Raw genomic sequence first — 21,023 nt, forward strand, 5'->3', positions numbered from 1 at the left:
GGCAGGCAGCCCAGCTCCCATCCCACTCCATGCTAAGCGCTGTTCCCCAACCTGCCGCGCTCCGCCAGGCACCACGCTGCCACCCTGACAGCACTTCACTGTGTATCTAAATAGAGCAGGAGCCCGGCTTGTCCCAGGGAACCTTCTACATTCCATTCCATTCAGAGAGGATTTGTCACTTGGGTGAGAGGATAATGAAGAAATATTTTCCCTCTTGTTTAGGCAATCCTTTCCTATTCTCCCATCCACAGACATGCTAATGGCTGGATTGGATTAAATGAGCTCCCCTCCTTGAGCTCCCCTCCTTGTCTGTCTGTCTGTCTGTCTGTCTGTCTGTCTGTCTGTCTGTCTGTCTGTCTGTCTGTCAGGGTGAGGGATGTTGAGCTTTGCATAACATTTGTGTTTTTTATAATACGTTGCTCTGCTTTCAGATAAGGGTGATGAGAGTTCAGGTCAGGAAAAACACCCGTTAGAGGATATCCCCAGAAATTGTAGGTTTACCTTCTCAGCAATGTCAAATATTTGTCAAACTTTCAGTACACTATTTCACAAAGTTTTTGAAATGTAGTAAAGTGTCACACTTATAGTAAATTGATGAGTAAGTTATGTAATTTGATTTAGATGTAGTGACCCTTTAAGGTAGTGTGGGGGTCCAGTCACAGTGCAGTGAGTCTGCCTTGCCCATAGCCTAGGAGGTTTGTAGGTGTATAAGGGCCCCGGTACAGATATAGGATCTTAATTTGATCACCCTGTTGCATGAGAACATTCCTGCCATGCAGGAAATGTAAAACTTGTATTGTATTTGAGGTTTAAAAGGGCTTCTATAGTTTGTCATTTTCACTTAGAAATTTCTGTCTTTATTTTCCCTTTCAAAAAATCGATCAACTTCTACAAAAATGTCCGTCAATTATAATCCACATAATAATTCGTATTTCCTGTTATTTTTCTGCTGTAGCAAGCTAGCTCAAATTAAGATCCTACATCTGTGCATGTTTGTGTGAGTGTCTTCCCATTGGAGGGTTGCTTGCACTAATTGGTCTTAATTGTTGGTAATACCCCCGCATCGCTCTCCTTTAGGTCAACCTCACGTGCGGCCGAGGAGAGGCCTTTTTTTTATTGATGTGACAAGGCTAAATTGAGAACCTTTGGCAGAGTGTCAAAGCCTAATTAATCACTCTAATTTCATCTCTCCACACGTCCTCAGCCATCGAGTGAATGTGATTACAGAGAGCCGTCTCCACATTAGCCTGGCCTCCTCATGCTAATTAGCCGCTAGCCCTAAGATGGAGAGGGCCTCGGGGTGCGAGAGAAGGGGCTAAAGCTGCCCTCAATGGACACATAATGACCAGAGGAATCAGAATGGCAATCTGGCCGCATCTCATTTTCAGAATATATTATGCTCAAGTCCTATGTGAGTGGCTCAGACTCGGCTTGTTCGTGCAGGACACATGGGCCTGGAGCCCCACTGAGAGCACCAACAATAGACTGACCCCTTGTGCTCTCCTCTTAACCACGCTGGGGTATAAAGACAGTAGCTTCGTTTGTTACATCCATTTTTCTTTCTTCTCTGTGCATCAGTGGCATGTTCAGTAGAACTTCGGTCTGTAATCAATGTGTGAAGCTCCAGCTTGAGTTGATTGTATAAATCTCGAACTTGTACTCCACTCTGTGTGTAGAACTTCCAGCCTACGGAGAGTAACTGCAGGAACCTACACACAGGCGGCTCCCATTTTAGAATATGTTTTATACATTGGAGAGGACGTTTTGGACCAACCGGTAGTGTTCTAGGATGTCGTGTGAATAGAGATTTCATGTTCATTTGAAGGTTGCCTACCATTAATATTGTGCATCAGACACATGTAGTGGGTCGAAAATGATGTTTCAGGCGTTTCTGTTACATTTTGATCCCGCATCACCATTTCAAAGAAGAAAAGAGTTCATATTAAGAGAAGGCCTTCACTTACGCTGGTGAAATTCGGCAGTAATATTGCATATTAAACTTTATAGGGACCACTATTTCTATATAGCCTGTCATGTGTTTTAAAGATTGGCCTCTTTCTATTAAAGCCTTTATCACAGAGCTTTATGTGAGTGTGAAGGTACATCTGGGTAACACATTGGCAGGGCACCCTCTGCAGAGACTGATTCTAACACCCAACAGTGGTATACCGCAGCCCCAGCTTGGCAGTCTCTCTGATGGGAAAGCTGGGTGGGGACCAGCCTGGAAGACAGGCTCTGTCCAGGACACCCAGAACTCTGCCAAAGCCAGAGTATAGTAATAAAGAAGACCAGTGACCTAATACTTATAAAGGGAAGTAGACCTTTTCACCTGCATTGCAGCAGTCTGTGTTGTATTTATTCAAAGATGGCTTTACTGATATTCGACTGTATATCTCCAGAGTCTCATCCTCTCTGTTATGTTGCAATGTCTCCATGAAAGGACTTTTTCAAAGGTCAACATTCTCCCTAAATGTTCTAAATTCCTAAAAACAAATTGTATTGTTCTTAAAAGAACAGTCCCTCTGTAACAGACATAAGCATCCATTAACACACTGTAAACATTTGGTTATGAGGCTGTTCTGTTATTTCTGCGTGATAGTTGCCAGGCCTCAGATTTTCTTCTCTTGTAATGACTGGATAAACGAACCAGTGGGTTCACATCACACATTAACATAAAACAAAGCAGCCAAAATCGTTAACTGCCACTTGAATTCTACCTTTTGAACGGCATTTCTTCAATTATCTCATACTCAGCCTTGGCCACACTATTAGATGTCAGTCCGCTTCTTGACTCTATTTGTTTACCTTCGTTAGTGCTGAATATTCTATGGAACGGATGTAAAATACAACAGAGAAACACACTCCATTATACCCTTGTCGTACACCTACACACTCGTATACAAACGCATACACACACACTCACACTTTCTCTCGCTGTCTCTCACTTACACAGGAACCAAAACACACATGTAAACTCTCATGAATACACACACGCACAGGCACAGGCACAGGCACACGCACACACATACACGTACACGCACACACGTACACACACACACGTACACACACACACATTCATTAGCTGATCCATATAAAATCACACATATGGTGTTGATTGTTTTGGGGAGAACTGCCGGAGAGAGCTGTAAGTGCGAGAGTAGCCAGGTGTGCTCACCAGACATCTGTGAGTATGTCGGCCAATTAACATTTCAACTCAGACTCCTGAAACAGTTTTAGGGCACAATGCTAACCATCACTGATGAGAATGCAAAAGCCCTGACTAGAGAGCGAGATTGTGAGGCTGGTAATATTATTTCCTGATCAATGTATTTCTGTAGTAAAGCTACATATCAATAGGACCTGTATGTATGGTCAAATCTGTTGAGCTTACATAACATAATGGATATTATTCTCCAAAGGTCAAGTCCCTAATTAAATGTACATGTATAGAACTAAAATAGTGTAAACCTTCTTGATATTTTTTAGGTTGAAGTTCCTCATACCTTTATTTTATATTACAAATATTTTTTGTCCTTTTTGTCCTTTTTTGATGGGTGGGTGGGGGGGTTACATGTACAACATACAAATTCATGTAATTTAATATTCAGTTCATTTCGTATTTACCTTTGAGCTGCCACTCAACAACAACAATAAAGGAAAAAAGGTATTGGTCATTATGATCATATTAGAGTAACAAAATACGTTGTAATACATTTAGTATGTAAAGGAAAAGAAACAAAAAGAAGTTAGCCAACATCCCATTCCCCCAAAACCACCCACCTCCCGTCCCACACCCTGAAACCATATTTTCCACCCATTCCCATCCCCTAGCAACTATGGTTGCTTGCCAGGACTGGGCCTTCCCCAAACTGTTGCCACAAAGTTGGAAGCACAGAATTGTCTAGAATGTCATTGTATGCTGTAGCGTTAAGATTTCCCTTCACTGGAACTAAGGGGCCTATCCCGAACCATGAAACACAGCCCCAGACCATTATTCCTCCTGCACTAAACTTTACAGTTAGAACTATGCATTCGGGCAGGTAGCGTTCTCCTGGCATCCGCCAAAACCCAGATTTGTTTATTGGATTGTCAGACGGTGAAGCGTGATTCATCACTCCGGAGAACACGTTTCCACTGATCCAGAATCCAATGGCAGCGCACTTTACACCACTCCAGCCGACGACTGGCATTGCGCATGGTGATTTTAGGCTTGTGTGCGGCTCCTCGACCATGGAAACTCCTTTCATGAAGCTCCCGACAAACAGTTCTTGTGCTGACAATGCTTCCATCAGCAGTTTGGGAGTGAGTGTTGCAACTGAGGACAGATGATTTTATTCGCTACGTGCTTCAGCACTCGGCGGTCCCGTTCTGTGAGCTTGTGTGGATTATTGTGTGTGTCATTGTTGCTTCCACTTTTTTTGATCCATCATCTTTGAAATGCAAGAGAAAGGCCACAATGTGTTATTCCAGTTTAGGCACAATTTAGATTTTGGCCACTAGATGGCAGCAGTGTATGTGCAAAGTTTTAGACTGATCCAATGATCTATTGCATTACTGTTCAAAATGTTGTATCAAGTCTGCACAAATGTGCCTAATTGGTTTATTGATACAATTTCAAGTTCATAACTGTGCACTCTCCTCAAACAATAGCACGGTATTATTTCACTGTAATAGCTACCGTATATTGGACAGTGCAGATAGATTAACAAGAATTTAAGCTTTCTGCCCATATCAGATATGTCTATGTCCTGGGAATTTTCTTGTTACTTACAACATCATGTAAATCACATTAGCGCACGTTAGCTTAACCCTCCCGCGGGGGGACACCGATCCTGTAGAGGTTTTAAAGTCGCTTTGCTCTTCAGTATGGGCCATTCTACTGCCAATGTTTGTCTTTGGAGATTGCATGGCTGCATGCTCGATTTTATACACGTGTCAGCAACGGGTGTAGCTGAAATGGAGGAATCCGCTAATGTACTTTTGGCCATGTAGTGTATGTACAGTATGGGTTGGGCTTTATAGGTTGTTTATTTATATGCATTGAGTTTTAACTGAGATTATTCCTTACAGAGTCAAGTGTATTTGTCCAGGTCTCGGTTGCTCATTGACTAGCACCATTCATTCTCTCTGTCGATAATTCTAATGTTATACCTTCTAGTCGTTCTTTTATCTACTGGCAAATTGGGAGAGAGTGGTGGTTGCCATCTAAGAGCCAACATGTTCTTTTGCAGCAGTGCTGCCTGCCAGCATTAATTGTCTCTGATTGATTGAGAGATTCAAGGAGCTATCATCATTAAGTAAGATAATAGATACAACGCATTGAATATTTACATTCATGTGCTTCAAAATGAATTTTGTCATTTTGGCACAGAATAAATTAACTGCAGGGCACTCCCACATATGAAGGAATGTGCCTACCTGATGTCGGGACACAGTGAACAGTTGGGAGTTGGGGCCAATTTCCTTGTAAAACATTTCCTTGGTGTGAACAAACATAAAATGTGTAAGTCGATGATTCAGATTGCCATGGTCATATTTTTTAATATTCTGTTCCAGTTAAAGGGTTGTTGAGATTCACTTAGATTGGTGAACCATATCTTTTTAATTGCTAGCTCAGAATATGAGCTTTCCAAAAGTTGTTTATACAATTTAGAGATCAGTCCTCTCAGATCATTTATCTTTAAATCTCATAATTGAATGGTTCGGTAATTGGCTTCCCCATTGGACTCCATAGGCCAGTGTAGCTGACCTAAGTTGGAAATATAGAAAACAAAGGAGTTGTCTGGTAATGTGTATGTGTCTTTCAAATCTTGGAACGTTTTCAAACCATTACTGTCCATGATATCGGCAAGGGTATGGATTCCACATTTGAACCAGTGTGGGGTTGCAGTAGGCTGCCCTCCAGACCACAAGTCATTATTGTGAAATATTGGACTATGGACATGCCATTTTCATTCCCAGTTAAATCGTTTTTAAATGTTGCACCAAATAGAGATTGTGTTAGCAATAATAGTAGTTTACATTGTTTAAGAGCTATATCAGTGAAGACCCCCTCTTCCAGGGCAAAAGGAGACACCATCTTTATTTCTATGCTCAGCCAGTTGGAGGAATACTCATGTCTAAACCAATTTAGGATGGGCCAAAATTGTAATGCCTGGAAATACAATTTACATTTGGTACTGATCGTCCCCCCACATCTTTCCCTATTTATTTTTATTTTAATTTAATTTTTGTCTTTTTTTAGGGGGTAGATCAGCTTTAATAGCACAGGTAGATTGTAGATTCCATCAATGTAATTGTCTGCATCATTACCAATCCCCCACATATTTTATATCTTTCCCTCTTTGTAAATATGCTACTTTTATCCAGGATAGCTTACCTTGCCATATACATTTAGAAACCGCACTATGGATTTTATCCCAATAACCAGAAGAGGGAGACATGGGAAGCATTGAACTACAGAAATACAGCCGTGGCAGTATATTCATTTTTACAATAGATATTCTGCTGGTTAAAGCAACAAGATGTTAGTCCATCTACTGAGGTCGGTTTGAATTGATTTGAGCGTTCTGTTAATGTTTCTGGCAGTGGTTTAATCCAAGGAAGGAAATATATCTGATCCCCAAATATTTAAAATGGGAAAATTGGGATTCTATAAGTAGAGATGGAGTCCTCCATCGGGAACTAGAGAGGCAGTAGGGCTGATTTGGTTCCATACATTTTATAACTTGAGATTAAGCTGAATTTATCTATGGTCTTCAATGTGTTTGGGAGCGATTGAGATACATTGCCTAGATAAAGTAAAATATCACCAACTCATAATAAGATGAAGTGATCAGTAGATTTGAGGGAAATTGGTGTTATTTATTTCTGATTGATGAATTGCCTGGGCCAGGGATAATAAAAATAGAACATTTAAAATTGAATCACCTTCTCTGCTGCTTCTAGTGATTCTGAATGGAGCAGAGAAGATATTGCCTGTTATAACTATGGTTGAGGAATTGGCAAAGTGTATTTAAATCATAGTAGCCCTTTCCTGCAGTCAAATGACCTAGTGGCACCATGGGTGGAATGTTATTCATCTTGATCATAATTCATAAACATTACTTAAAAAATATATTTTAAAATCTGATGTTTCTATATGTCAAACGGTTTTGTTATATTTCAGTCTTCTGTAATGTATGTAAAGTGTAATATTGAGATGCAAACTCAAAATGTAATACTTTTCAACTCTATATCTGACATGGTACAGGCATCTTCTTTTTTGAAGCCCATAGCTATATGTTGTAGGTGTATATCTTTGTTTCAAAGTAGATTTGTTTAAGACTACCAAGAAACACCAAGACTTAGCCCACTGCAGTAAAATGTTAATGAAAGTTGAGCCAATTCCCATATGTTCCAAGACATACCAGAGGTATGACCATTCTCGTCAATCATAAGCTTTTTCTGCATCGAGAGATAAAACAGCCCAAGGAGATGTTGTTTCTGATTATGCATTTAAGATATGTAATAGTCGATTGAGGTTATCCGAGGATAAACTTATTTTTTTAACAAACCCCTCTTGGGTTTGTGTGGGCCAATTTGGGTAAGTCTCGAGACAGGACCGCACAACACTTTGAAAAACAGTTTAACATCTGTGTTTATCAAAGATAGGGGGCGATAGTGAGAACATTGGGTGGCATCCTTACCTTTCTTTAATAAAAGCAAAATTACTGCTGTATTCACATCTCAAATGAACATTTGTGAAAGGCTTTATTAATCATTTTGAGCAATAGTGGACCTAATTGATTGCAGAATGTTAAACAGAGCTAAAGGGGAACACCGTCCCATCCAGGTGATTTGCCTTTATTCATGCTATCCAATGCCCTTTTGAGTTTATTGAGAGCTATTTGGGCTACCACCGAGGAGGCTTCCTCTGTTGAGAGAAAGGGAGTTCCTAATTATTTTAGAAAGGTCCGAAGGCTTCAACATGCTTCAGAACGGCTGGCGGCTAGCCAATGTCGGCTAGGCGAATCAAACAAGTGTGCTTGCATACTCCCATAAGACATTCGCTTGAGAAACTAGAAAAAAAGCGGCAATAGTACTGTTTGTCCATTTTGAGATGGCGTAGCCAGTATACACTTCCTCAAAATAGTCTGAATTAATTTAAGATAACTCAAAAATCTAACTAAGATGTCTGCTGCAGTATTTCTAAATAACAAAATGGCATGAAAACGAGTCATCTCTCGTTGAATGACAACAAAGACTTTATTGAAGCATCCCTACTGTTGACTAATCACCGACGAAGGGGCGTGAACTTCGGCAACTGACTTTGGTTTGCCTCAAGAAACGTCTGTGTGTGCCCAAACAACCAAACAAAACCCTTACCGAAGTCCAAAATGAACAAAATCGTCACAAAAATGTCATCATAATATATGCACGAACTCTTCCGAACTGTTTCAGTGAGGGACCATGCGGACGCCTTTAGTCTGGCTTGGTGTGGATTTACAATCAGAGATGAAATTCCTCATATTATTAGTTTCAGCTGAGCGGGCGGTCACTGGTGCCATGAGAAAATGGGACACATATTGCCCCAGCTGAGAGGGGAAAGCTGCCCACGAAACAGTTTGTTTTATGATTACCAACCCCAATCAACGGTCTCTTTGTTAGAGAAGCTTGTTTTGTTGCTAACTTTTCTGGTCCACACGGAGTAGGTGTTTCTATGTTGGCTTACTGTTAAATGTTAACGGGTTGGTTGACATAGTGTGTACAGCAACCCGGGTCACGTATGGTAGCACCACCAGCCTGTTGACATACTATAACTCGGAGCCAACATGGCGGATGCTAAGTGACCAGTTTTATACCAGGGGCTTAGAGGTTGGTCCAAACCGTGCCTTTATTGTGAGAGTTCAGATCTTCTTCAACTGTCTGTGGCCGAGTAAATTCCCCTAAAAAACATTAGCTCATATAAAATCCAGTCGGCCCTGGTCTGAATGGTTATGTGAGCAAGCCTCTCATGACCCTCATTTCTGCAATTCCAATAATGGTTCTAGACTGGATCTGCCACACAAGCACAGAATCCCTGGAATGCTGAAAGGAAGGGAATGCATATGTAGAGACAGATTTGATCCTATGACAATACATCTACAGTACCACCATCCACTACAGTAGATAGATGACAGACCATCTCAATGTGAGGCTTTAGTCGAGCAATGCAAAATAGGTTAGTGCTTTTAATGGTGTAATACAAAACTCACAGACGTGAAGGAACAAATTTGTAAGGATGACATAAGTTATAATGAATTTTTTATATTTCTTACAGAACTGAAGACTACATCGAAGGGTCAGGATCTGTACAAGAAGGTGCAGGAAAACAGTAAGTCCTCAGTCAATAACCATACATCATTGGAGACCAGTAGCTGGTACAGTAGTAGTAGTAGTAGTAGTAGTAGTAGTAGTAGTAGTAGTAGTAGTGTTTGAGGGATGAAGGTGGAAGGAACCGTATGACTGCGTATTCTCACTCGTAAACTCATTTTTTTTTCCCTATGAGTAAAATATCTGGCTTGTGATACTGTATACAAAAGGGAAAATTAAACATTTGTAGCCAGTTGACTGTTGTTTCACGTAACAGAATTTGGAAGTAAATGGTTGCACAACTTAAACAGAAGCCCACAATTAGAGCTTTATGATAATTATGGTATTTACTGTAACACAAATATAAATAGCTGGCCTTTTCTCTTGGTTGGACATAACACGCTGCCTACACATATCATGCTACATTGTGTCTGATTAAAGATACACTTGAAAATAGCCTTATATTGGCTTTTAGTGCTTCAACTCCTGGTGGGGGAAACAACATTTTGACCAATTGCAATTCAAAATTCCCAGTTGTGTTGAACAGTGGAAGCTGAGTTGAGGTAAGAGGTCGGGATGCCAGTGTGCACTGTGTGTCACAGCAGGATTTAGCCAGCAAAACCATCTTCATTGATATCAAGTTCTTATGTAAATGAGGTATAGAATTGATGTTCTTGTAAGATAAATGCAAATCGTAAGATCACAATATTTCAAAACAAAACAAGCTTTCATTGGCTGTTTCATTTCAACCTATTGTATGATATCATACGCCAGATCTGTGTTTGTGTGTGCGTGTAAATATGTAATTTTTGATTTATTCAACAGCAGTTAAGACCACAAACCCACACAGACACACACACACACAGACACATGCACCAGACACACGGAACACACACACATTTACTCCTATACCCTTGATCCAAAATAGTCTCTGTTGGTTCAAAACATGTGTATCTATCTGATGTTACTGGGAGAAATAGGTCTGGATATGTTGGGGCCAATTGAAGATAAAATGGAGTGTAAGGCACATTGCAGTCTTAGGATATCTTAGCCTGTGTTTAATCTCAGATTTCCCATCATTTTACAATCCTTCTCAATGTTTCCTAACAGTGACTCCTGTACAACAACATAAATATTGTGCTGGAAAAAATGAATTTCCAAAATTAAGCAGTTTTTTTTCTTCTTTTCCCCAAGTTTCATTCTGTAAACACTGAAAAATGCAAATCAAGTCTCTTCAGTTCTCAACAAAACAACAACAACAACAACAACAGAATAACAACAACGGTTCCTTCTGCAAGGCTTTGCAGCCTCACTATGCAAAATATTCTAAAATGGGCTCAGAGTAAAAGTAAGATCCTTTTTCCTTTACCTTAGTTTTACTAGTCCATTCAATGTCTCTGTCAAGGGTCTGTGTTTAGGTTCCGAGTGGACAGAGTCGGGGGGGGGGGGGGGGGGGGGGGGTCAGGGGAGAGGCTGGTCAGGGTGTTTGCTTAAAGGGTTGGGGGCATCAGAGGAAGCTGAAGGGGGCAGTCTGTGAGGGGGCGTCAGAACAGGCTGGTCAGGGTGGTCTGCGATGGGCTCCTGCATTCGTGAACATCCATGCTGACAGACACAGAGGTTAACACGGAGGTGACGGTGGGCATGGTGGGGTTGGTCAGGTCCGTCAGGGTCGTGGGTGTGCTGGAGGGGCTCATTGAGGCCTCTGAGGCGGGGCCAGAGGGTGTGCCCCCCTGCAGGGTGGAGCCGTCTGAGGTCTTGTCCACGCCCGTGTTCTCCTGTCTCATCAGGTTCCGCCGGAACTTGGCCCGAGCATTCTGGAACCAGACCTGTGTACCACAGCAAGGCAACATCGTTGCGACTGTTAGTGATGGAACCGTGGGGAAAAGACAGAGGGAAGGTTTCAACTGGAATAACAGGAATGAAAAATAGAACGCATCAAAGCAAAATGACTGCTTTGTTTTCTGGGAGCGTTAATTAAAGCGGAGCGATTTTTACAGAATTTTTGTTCAGAAACCTTTTTGTCTCATTTTTTTCTTCAGTCCCCTAGATAATTTGCTGTCGTCTTTGTGGAAATCAAGCACTCTCTGTTGTGCTTCCCCGCTCCCCATAATAAACAGTACAGACTGTTTTTACTACTCCCACTCCTTACAATTCCTATCTGGAAATGTAAATAGAAAAATGTCCCTTTGTTACTCATTTAATTTCAACATCCCATTATTCAATTGTATTGCCATCATAATACACAAGAACACGTTGTATTTTTCCATTTGTGTGTAGTTTCTCATTTGGTTAAATATGAGGAACAATACAGTATTGGCCGTGTGTCTAACCTGTAGTACACGCTTGGTGAGGCCAGTCTTCTGGGCCAGCTGCTTCAGGTCCTTGGCGTCTGGGTTGTGGTTGATGGCAAAGTAGGACTTCATGGTCCTCAGCTGGTGGTGTTTGAAGGAGGTCCGCATGCGCTTGGTCTTCTGACTGGAGCTGTAGGAGTCCCTGTCCATAGAGTCACCGTCGTTCTCATTACAGCTGAGTGCTGGAGGACACCATACACACACATACACATAAACACACACACACATTTTAGATGTTGGTTAGTCCACCTAAATATGGTGTTTCATTCACAAACAAGTGGATAAGTTAAACATGACCGTGTTATGTATTTTTCGACATTGCGTATTGAACTGATACCTTAATCAAATCAGCAACATGCTGGCTTATATGCAGCCCAGCAGTGAGTGTAGCTGGCTTTTAATGCCATGTTTTAAAATTGGTTTAGTAATGCAATGTTGGGTAGAGAGCGTGGAGAGGAATACAAACATGAAAATCGTAGGTATAATTGAACAGTGATTGTAAATTCAACCACAGCCTTACTATTGAACAGCAATGTCTAATAAGGCCCTTACACCACCCAGTACCATAATACAAATATTATATTATATTTGTAAGATATTTGATGTATTTGTGAAATTTGTATATGTCAGTGTTAACATGAACATTGACTTCTAACAATGACACATTTTTAGGGCGATAGCCAGTGTTAGATTCACATACATTAAGCAGAGACTCACTATATGGTGTCATAGGCTGGTTGTGTAAGATATTAACCAATTAAAATATGTGCATGTGAATGACTTTCTGGCTAGTATTGGCAGGAGTGTCTTTACACGTAGAGGTCTTACGCTGTGAAATATGCATGGGCAGTTTGCGAAATAAAAATGCCATGAATTGAGTTGAAATAATAAGCACATAAAACGGGTAAAATGAATACAAAAATTGTCGAATTAATATAGGTTGATACTACTACTACTAGTACTAGGCCTACTACTACTAATAATAATAACCCTAATTGTGTGATGGCTGTTGTCATATTAATTGTCATATGCTATATTCTGCCCTAGATAATCAAATCGTGGACGCAAAAACATGACACATTTCCATGACAGTATTTTCTTGGCAAATGCTTAAGTGTCGCTATCTATTCATGACAGTTCAGACATATTTAATGCTGCCTACAATAAATATTAGTCATTCAAATTTCTCAGAATAACACTTCAGATAATAAACCACAAACACCATGCATACATAAAAAGTATTTATCTTTCGCAAATTCTCAAAAGCTATTGATAGGCTGATTGAGTACCTTTCTAATAACAGCTGGAAATAATGTATAGGTTAGCGTCAACAGACCACAACACATTCAGAAACGTATTAAATGTTTATTAAAGCACAACGTCGATTTCGTTTGTGAACGATTGTTAGGTGACTTTAGTCAATAGCCTACTTTAAATAGGTTGTTTATTAATCAAATGCAGTAGGGTTGATCTGTACAGCAGTCAGTGGCCCAATCCGTAAGCAGTAGAGGGCAGTAGCGGACCAACCCCCTCCCCTTCTCGCTTAGATGTTGTGAGACATGCTACTTGGGTTTACTGGATGAAAAAGTATGGTGACTCAATCAGATGATGAACCATGTGGAAAATCTTCATATGACCAAGTGAATGATGACACACGGGCTAGTGATGCGTAGGCCTAAATAGAAAAGTGATTTTATATACGCCTATTTGAATAGCCCGTAGGACAATATCCTGAAGGTAGATCGATTCACCTTGCCCTTTGTCAATGTTTTATTCTACGATTGACTTATATGATGAAAGCTGCATGGAATGCACCTGAAAACAGTTTAATAACACAATAACTGACGGCAATGTTTCATTCCCAAAACACAAATGTCGATACAAGATGACAATTATGCTTGTTGAAGGGGCCTTTCTTGATGATAGAAGTGATTTTGCTGTTGCAACAACTGCTCATTGGCCACAATCACTACTGGATAACTGGTCAAGCCTCATTGATCTGTTGTAGTGCACACCCATCCGGGCCACGTCCCAGACCAACCGGTCCCCGAGTGCGCATTGGAGCGAGAAGGGGAACTTTAGACGTCTATAGAGCCTGACAAGTGGAAAATGGCTAAGGCGAAAGCCGGAACTTCAACAAAAAAAAATTTGAAGACAGGAGGAAAAATGCTATGGATAAAACTGCCCTGCCACACACTGTTGAATTGCAATTGAATTGTGGAGAGGAGGATTTCGGATGAATTATCGGCAACAATTTGGTAAACCACCATGTTATAATTTCGTCTGAGAAATTATGTCAAATGTTTTAAATATTAGGCCTAAATTAACTCTGATGTGTCCAACGACAGTGTAGCCTACAATGATGGTCACATTTGGTATTTACTTTCTCAAGAGCACAAATAAGATATGCAATATTACAACCTTTTAGGCTACGATACTTTTCTGACATTAACAAAATCCGAACGTCCATGGAGGTAAAGAACACGATTGATTAAAAAACAACTTTGTGTAGTAAAATCAAATATTTGTCTACGTGTCTTCTGCTATAGGCCCCATGTGCCTTTTAGGCCTAAGAAATAATAGCCTATACCTTAAATCAATGAACTGAAAGAAGTCATTGAAATATTGGTTTGAAAAAATTGGTTGCAAAAACAAAAATATCATAACATCAATTGATTATGATAGCCTATTTAAATCGTTTGAGATTAACTGACGCAATGAAGAGGGCGAAATGTTTCGCACCTCTCTATTTGAATGAGAAGGAACTGTTACGATTGAGATAACAAACACATTAGCCTAAAAGCATGCAACATCTATATAAAATTGTCGTTGCATCGAATGTAGATGATATATTATTGAGAACAACTAAATTACTCTATTTAAATGATTACCATGCTTAAAATCATTTGGATAAAGACTCGCCTGCACTTTTAAGTCCCACCCTTTAATGATTGTTGGCCTGCGTTGTTAAATGCAGGACTTGGCAATAATTATAAATTGCAGAGTGATGTAATTTTGTCATACGCAATGACAACTTTTTGATTAGGGGGAGTGGCCACTGAGTCAATATGGCGTTGTTCTGAAAAGGCCTATATTAAATGGAAATGTTATCACTGTAGTCTTACCGGCATTGTAGGCTGCTAAATCTGCTCCTGGCCCGGGACTTTTCCTTTTCCTGGGCCGCCCTTTCTGCACAGTCCCCACGCCGTTGAAGTAGGATAGTCCCAAAGCGTTGGCAGGTCCCAGTCCTTTGTGAGAGGCTACATCCGCATGATTGAAATGTGTCTGATATTCCCCCTGTATGAGATTTTCAAAGTGCAGCCGACAGTAGACCAGACTGTCTTTCATGCCAAAGTGGTCCCCAGTCGTTAGCATCTTGTTGCAGGATGTGCAGGTGAAACAGTTCAAGTGGTACACCAAGTCCCTGGCCCGCATCACCATCTCTGAGGCCGAGATCCCGAGGTGGCACCGGGCACATCTCTGGACCGAAAACCTTCTGCAGAGAAAACAGAACCTAGTCAGTGGATGGACACATTTGGATTAGATGTGAATTAGGCTTAAACGCGTCAATTAGTAGCACATACAGTACATTGGCAGCTATGTAACCCTACTCATGTCCCGCTTTGAAACAGAACAGTACTTTGAAACTCTCACACAGGCCATATGTAATGCGTTTTGCGCAAGGGCACTTTTAATGTTGTGTCGAAGCTCTGTAGTATGGCCACGCTCTAGACTATATTAAAGCCTATTATATTGTGTTGTAATGCCCAAATTAAATATCATGTGTCCAGGGGTGACTGTTTTTAGGGCAAATCTGACTTCAAACGTTTGTTATTCTTCATAATCACCAAACCCTTTTACATTTTGGCGGAGTTTATGGGGTTACCTGTAATAATCTTCCTTGCAGTAGATGCTTCCGTCTTTACTGAAGCAGGTGAGCTCGGACTCCAGGTTGAGTTTACACTCGCAGCACTTGAGACAGCGCATGTGCCATTGTTTGTCTACCGCGAGCAGGTAGTAGCGGTCAGCAATCTTCCCACCGCAGCCCGCGCACAGAGCCACCCTGTCACTGTTCATGCACTGCATGTTCTAGAAGACAACCAAACAAACACACACTTAAAACACAGACCAACCACATGTCATCAAACACCCATATCGAAGTAATATATCATTTCCCGCCCGAAGATATGCTCATTTTTATCAGAACTTCTTTTAAATATGATGTTTTGCATGAACATATTGTAATATCTGACTGAGGGCATTGCAACGCATAATACAGGGGTTATTTAGTTAGTCTAGAAATGAAGGAACATTTTTTTCACATCAATTAAAATATGCCAGTTTACAGGCCTATAGCTAGGCTAACTGTATCCTATTCTAGACCAAAAGCATACCTTGTCATAAACATTTTGGGCATTTAAAAGTGAAACATTATTCCATAAACAACAACAAAGCACATGTTATGTAGCCTGTTGTCCTCGACATAAAACGGCTTACTCGCATCAAGATTTACGATTTCAGAATTCCTAATCAAATCAAAACACACTTACAAACACACACACTTCATTATCTGTAGGCCTATTCTCTAAAATGGTTTTACTCTTTTAAAAAGTTTCATGAAAATTATCATTTCTTAAACACTTTTGGGACAATTATTATTATTGGGGGGGATTTAGCCAAATTTGATTTGGCTAATACCATATAACAAAACAAGGAAATTCACCACAATACGAATACATTATCACATATAGCCAAACAGATTAAAGATCAAACCACTTCTACCCACCCGTTAGGCCTAGGCAAAAAATATAGGCAACAAAGTGAATGCCAATGTTATAGGAAGAAGACCCCCCCCCCCCCCCCCCCTCACATTTGTTACTATTCTAACGAATTCATTTGTAATTTAACTCAAGTTACATTTTATCAAACAAGATTTGAACACTTGCACGTTTTAGACTAAAGGTAAAAAATATCTCTATGAATTGTACCCTTATAAGTAAGGGCAGAAACAGTAGCATATAGGCCTCATACTCATTTGCACAACGAATTGATGAATGTGTAATGTTGTACAATTTAAAACGTAGAAAATTATGAAACATTAATTTCATTATGATGTCGTTTAAATCCACAACATATCTCTAACACCAGAACAATGTCATGCTTAAAAACACTTGAGCGTGCATAGTAAAAACATCCCTGATATTTGCTATTAACAGATTAGCATATGCCTATGAATTCATTAGCCTATTATTATTAGATTACGCTAAATTGTATTGTGATAGAGATTCAAAATAATTCCACACTCATATATACATTGTTTCAGACCTATTCAAAATAATAACAATAAACTCAAAAAGTAAGTTATTTCGTAGTCCAACAAGTTCTAATAGCCTATCTCAAGTCATTTTTTAATATACCAAGTATGATTTTATAGTGCACTGCTCCTGCATTTTCGGCATCAACGTTTCGCTGCTCATTATGATATATGTACACAACTGCTCGCTATACTCTCGATTGCAATCGCCCCTCAGCGTGTGGTTGTTCAGTTGCCTACCGTTTCAGATTCTCCCATGTCTATGGCCGAACTGATAGCTGCGGATTCGCTCTTTCCTCTCCGCTCCATTTCTTCCACAACACCGTGCATGTCGCCTCCAGGGAGTCCGTGGAAAAGCATCGTTGCCGCAGAGGGGATGATATTATACGTGTTTTCCTCAGATCTGCAACCAAAGATTTCCATAAGACGCAAACCTAGCCCGTGCATTGGCAGTCAGATTATTTCCCTTCTTGGTGTGACATGTAAGAATTCCGGGTCAGAAAAAAAATGTGAGGCAAAAATGGACACGTGTTCTCCACACTATCATCTGCCAATGGAAATCATCATCCGAATCTCTGCATCTCTCTCTCATAGGCTATAATTCAGTAATTAAAGTGACGGAATCCGTCGTTTTACTAATGCTAATTAATTATATGCAGCATACCAATATGTTATTCCATTATCATGAGAGAAGAAATGCCATTTGCTATATAATTCCTAAGGAATTAAAAACATACCAACTATCGAAGCCCGGTTGCATGGGTCTGCTACTGGTCCCTCCTATTTCTTCAGGGGAATTTGGATTAAAACATTTTGCAGGGCATTAGTAAACGAATGAATTAGTCCTTCGCCGACCAATACTAACTCGACCAATGGACACTGTGGCTACTTTTATTGGAATCCTCTACTCCTGCATCACTGTAACACTAACATGATTTCCACACGAATCGAAGGAATAGAAAAAACCAAGAACACAACAGCGTCTGAGATTGTAGGCGCGTGCATCTCCATGTATAGCTGCGTCCTCTTCAGTTTGTCACATAACTAAAATACACTGTCCAAGTTGGTGTTAAAACAGCATTGATGTTATGAAAATCTACATGTAGCCTATGCTTTTTAACAAAACAAAAGCTATAACTCGTTATCAATTTGAATTTTTGTTGCTTTTGGATCCTGTTGGAGGTCTGAGAGAAGCTGTTTTCCTTTAGTATTTTTTTTCTCTTTGCCAAGAAAGATGCATGTGAGTAATCGAGAAGGAGGAGTCGACTAAGACTATACATTAAGACTCAAGCAGGCAGCCCCTATCACTGTTCCGCGGTCTCTGGCCTTGAGATACACTCCGCGCCTTTTCTACAGGGAACCTTACGTCACGTTCCACGATTTATGTTCATTGGTTCTTCAACATCGTCGAATTCCTATTTTACTGCTGTGGAAGAAGTATGCAGAATATTCTTTCGTTGGTTGCCCATGTCATGCTGTTTGGACGCATCCTTTCTGTGACTGCTTTTGATTAGATGTCTGGATACCTTTAGTTTAGAGCTTATCTAGTCTAATCTAAAACAACATGGAAAGAAGAAGAAGAAGAAGAACGGGAATATATATGATTTGACAGTGTTGCAAAGATTTGAGTGTGGTTAAAGGTGATTTGTTGAACCGTTGTCACATGACGTTCATGCATATCTCTCTCTCAATTCAATTAAATTCGCTCTCTCTCTCCCTCTCTCAATTCCATTCTCTCTCTCTCTCTCTCTGACCCACCCTGACCCATTTATTATATCTTTATATCGTAATGTTTCATAACATTTAACAAATTACAGCTTACATGATCTCCTGCATTACTTTCTCTATTGGGCCATCTGTTTAGAGCATGTCACACTGGCGTCTGAGACACCATGATGTTATTCCATCATAGGGACTCAATGCATTCTGCGTCATGGGGACCGCAGGAAGCACCAGACAACTGGTTACACAATACGCTGACAATAAGTCATTAATACCTATTCAGTCACTCCCGTTTCAGCTCCTGGCCGACATTTGAGACAGAAACACGCAAGTCACATGCAAGTTACATGTTGTTAGTTGGGTTCATTCAAATATAGGCCTGCCAAGCACACCAAAATGAAAGACACATGCATGCGATAAAGTGCACAGGTTGTATATTGTAGTGTAAGAAGACGTTCACTGAGCAATGAAAGAAATAAGAGTCCTTTGAAATGAAGGTTCCATCACGGTGATGTTGTATAGATTTAAATGTTGTGTTCGATTTGTTTAATCTATATCCTCCCTCCTCTCCCCTGTAACTATTCCCCAGGTCGTTGTTTTAAATGAGAATGGGCTCTCAGTAAACCTACTGGTAAAATGAAGGTTCAATAAAAATAGTATCATGTTACAAATACCAGCAACATAGGCCTTTAATAAGGGCAAATTGATATCACAAATTAAGGCCCGTATTGAATCGGTTTAATCCATACAAAATAAATCAAATCAACAACAAGTTCTCACAATAGGCCTCCAACTCAGAGGCATTTTTCTTCAGTCATTTAAAAACAACAATTTGCCCGTGTCAACCGCGAGCATTACAAAATGTGTGACATTAAGTGAACAAAATCCACCTCGTGCAGCGCGAGTCATTTAAGGTTAAATGAAGAATCTCCCAAATTGAAGATGTGTCTGTTCTAATGACACACACTTCAATATGAATGATTTCAATGGTACTCCCGTTTAGACTTAAGACTTCCCTTCTCATTTCCTCCAGTTGCAAACCAGTGTTGCGTGGTGGGTGACGCTGCTGTCCCTGGCCGTAGTCTAAGCCTCTACTCCGGATCCGCTCTTCTAATTAGCTATGTGATCTTAATTGGGAGGGGAGTTCGGACTTCGTCATCAGAGGAGGACTTGCCTTGTTCAGGAAAATAATGGGCGACAGAAAATCCCTGAGATGTGTGTGAGAAAATGACATCACAGCCATAGAATTGTGTTTCTTAAAACAAGGACACTGTCAAGACCTAGGCACACTGCTCCCCATTTGAAACCATCACGTTATAGAATAGAAATTAAATAACAGGGCACTAACTGTCTCAAATTTAAACAATGGAAAATCCCCACCTATAATAGCTTGTATGAAGCGAGTCCAGAATCCACTTAGCAGAAACTTGTATCTTTCTAGCACTCCCGACTTTTATGGGGAAAACAACAGTCTTAATATATTTTTCCACGCTTTATCTTTCAACTTTAACAGCTACTATATAGCCGTCAAAACAGCAATAATGACATAGGCCTAATATTCATGGTTATGATGTCATTAATCATAATACTATAGTAATACAAATATTGTTACCCGTAGGCTAATTAATGATGTTAAAATTATCACTACACTTATTTCACAATTAGCCTACACCTTTGCCTCATTTTTATGTACCTTTCCCCCCATATCTCCAGTCAGTTGTAGTTGCATATAGAAAGAAACGCTTGTGGTGGTGGGGGTCTTAAAAGTAGCATAGCCCAAAATAGCCCATAATAACCCATAGCCCATAATACCTGTTCCTTCCAAGCACAGATAGCCTGCGTTGATTTGAACGTTTTATAGCACAAATATGAAGAGGCATGTTGAGCTCATAAATCCTTATGCAAATCAACCCCTGTGTAATACCCTTAATTGAATACATGCATATTTATCATCTGCGTTCCCTGTCTGGTATAATGCTGCTGTCTTATACGTTACACATTGTCGCACCGGGCATGTCTGCGGGCGTGTATGAAATGTGATATTGCGATTATGTTTATTTTCAAGCTCAAATCGTCTCAATAATAAGTCTTATTTTTATTAAATGGGACTTTGCCAGGTCTGCCGATTGTTCTCTCTCGTGCTCAAAAACCAACTTACAATCTTGCCGATTTCTTATGAACATTTAGGACGTTATCTTGCTCTGTTGTTTCTCCAGCAGACATACTGATTTTAACCTTCCTCCTCATGCGTCTGTGCTGTTGAAGTCAAAGTCAATAAGGTTGTTTCAGTCGTTGACTATGGA

At 40.2% G+C, this 21,023-nt stretch overlaps 1 protein-coding gene across 2 annotated transcripts; it reads right to left on the bottom strand.

The window, feature by feature from the left end:
- Positions 1–8,347: 8,347 nt before the first annotated feature.
- On the bottom strand, positions 8,348–18,399 carry LOC109895084 (LIM/homeobox protein Lhx2-like). Of its 2 annotated transcripts, XM_031830236.1 has the most exons (6): positions 17,736–18,399; positions 17,239–17,401; positions 15,571–15,773; positions 14,810–15,180; positions 11,664–11,866; positions 8,348–11,159 (listed from the first exon to the last, which is right to left on the bottom strand). In XM_031830236.1, exons 2-6 carry the CDS (start codon positions 17,356–17,358, stop codon positions 10,878–10,880), a joined length of 1,179 nt encoding a protein of 392 aa, XP_031686096.1. In that variant the 5' UTR covers positions 17,359–17,401; positions 17,736–18,399; the 3' UTR covers positions 8,348–10,877. The 2 variants fall into 2 exon arrangements, with proteins under 2 accessions (XP_031686096.1, XP_020344318.2); XM_020488729.2 differs by having other exon boundaries at positions 17,239–18,399.
- Between the last annotated feature and the right edge of the window lie 2,624 nt (positions 18,400–21,023).

Source organism: Oncorhynchus kisutch, linkage group LG8, assembly GCF_002021735.2.
Source record: "Oncorhynchus kisutch isolate 150728-3 linkage group LG8, Okis_V2, whole genome shotgun sequence".
In the NCBI taxonomy this organism is placed as follows: domain Eukaryota; kingdom Metazoa; phylum Chordata; class Actinopteri; order Salmoniformes; family Salmonidae; genus Oncorhynchus; species Oncorhynchus kisutch.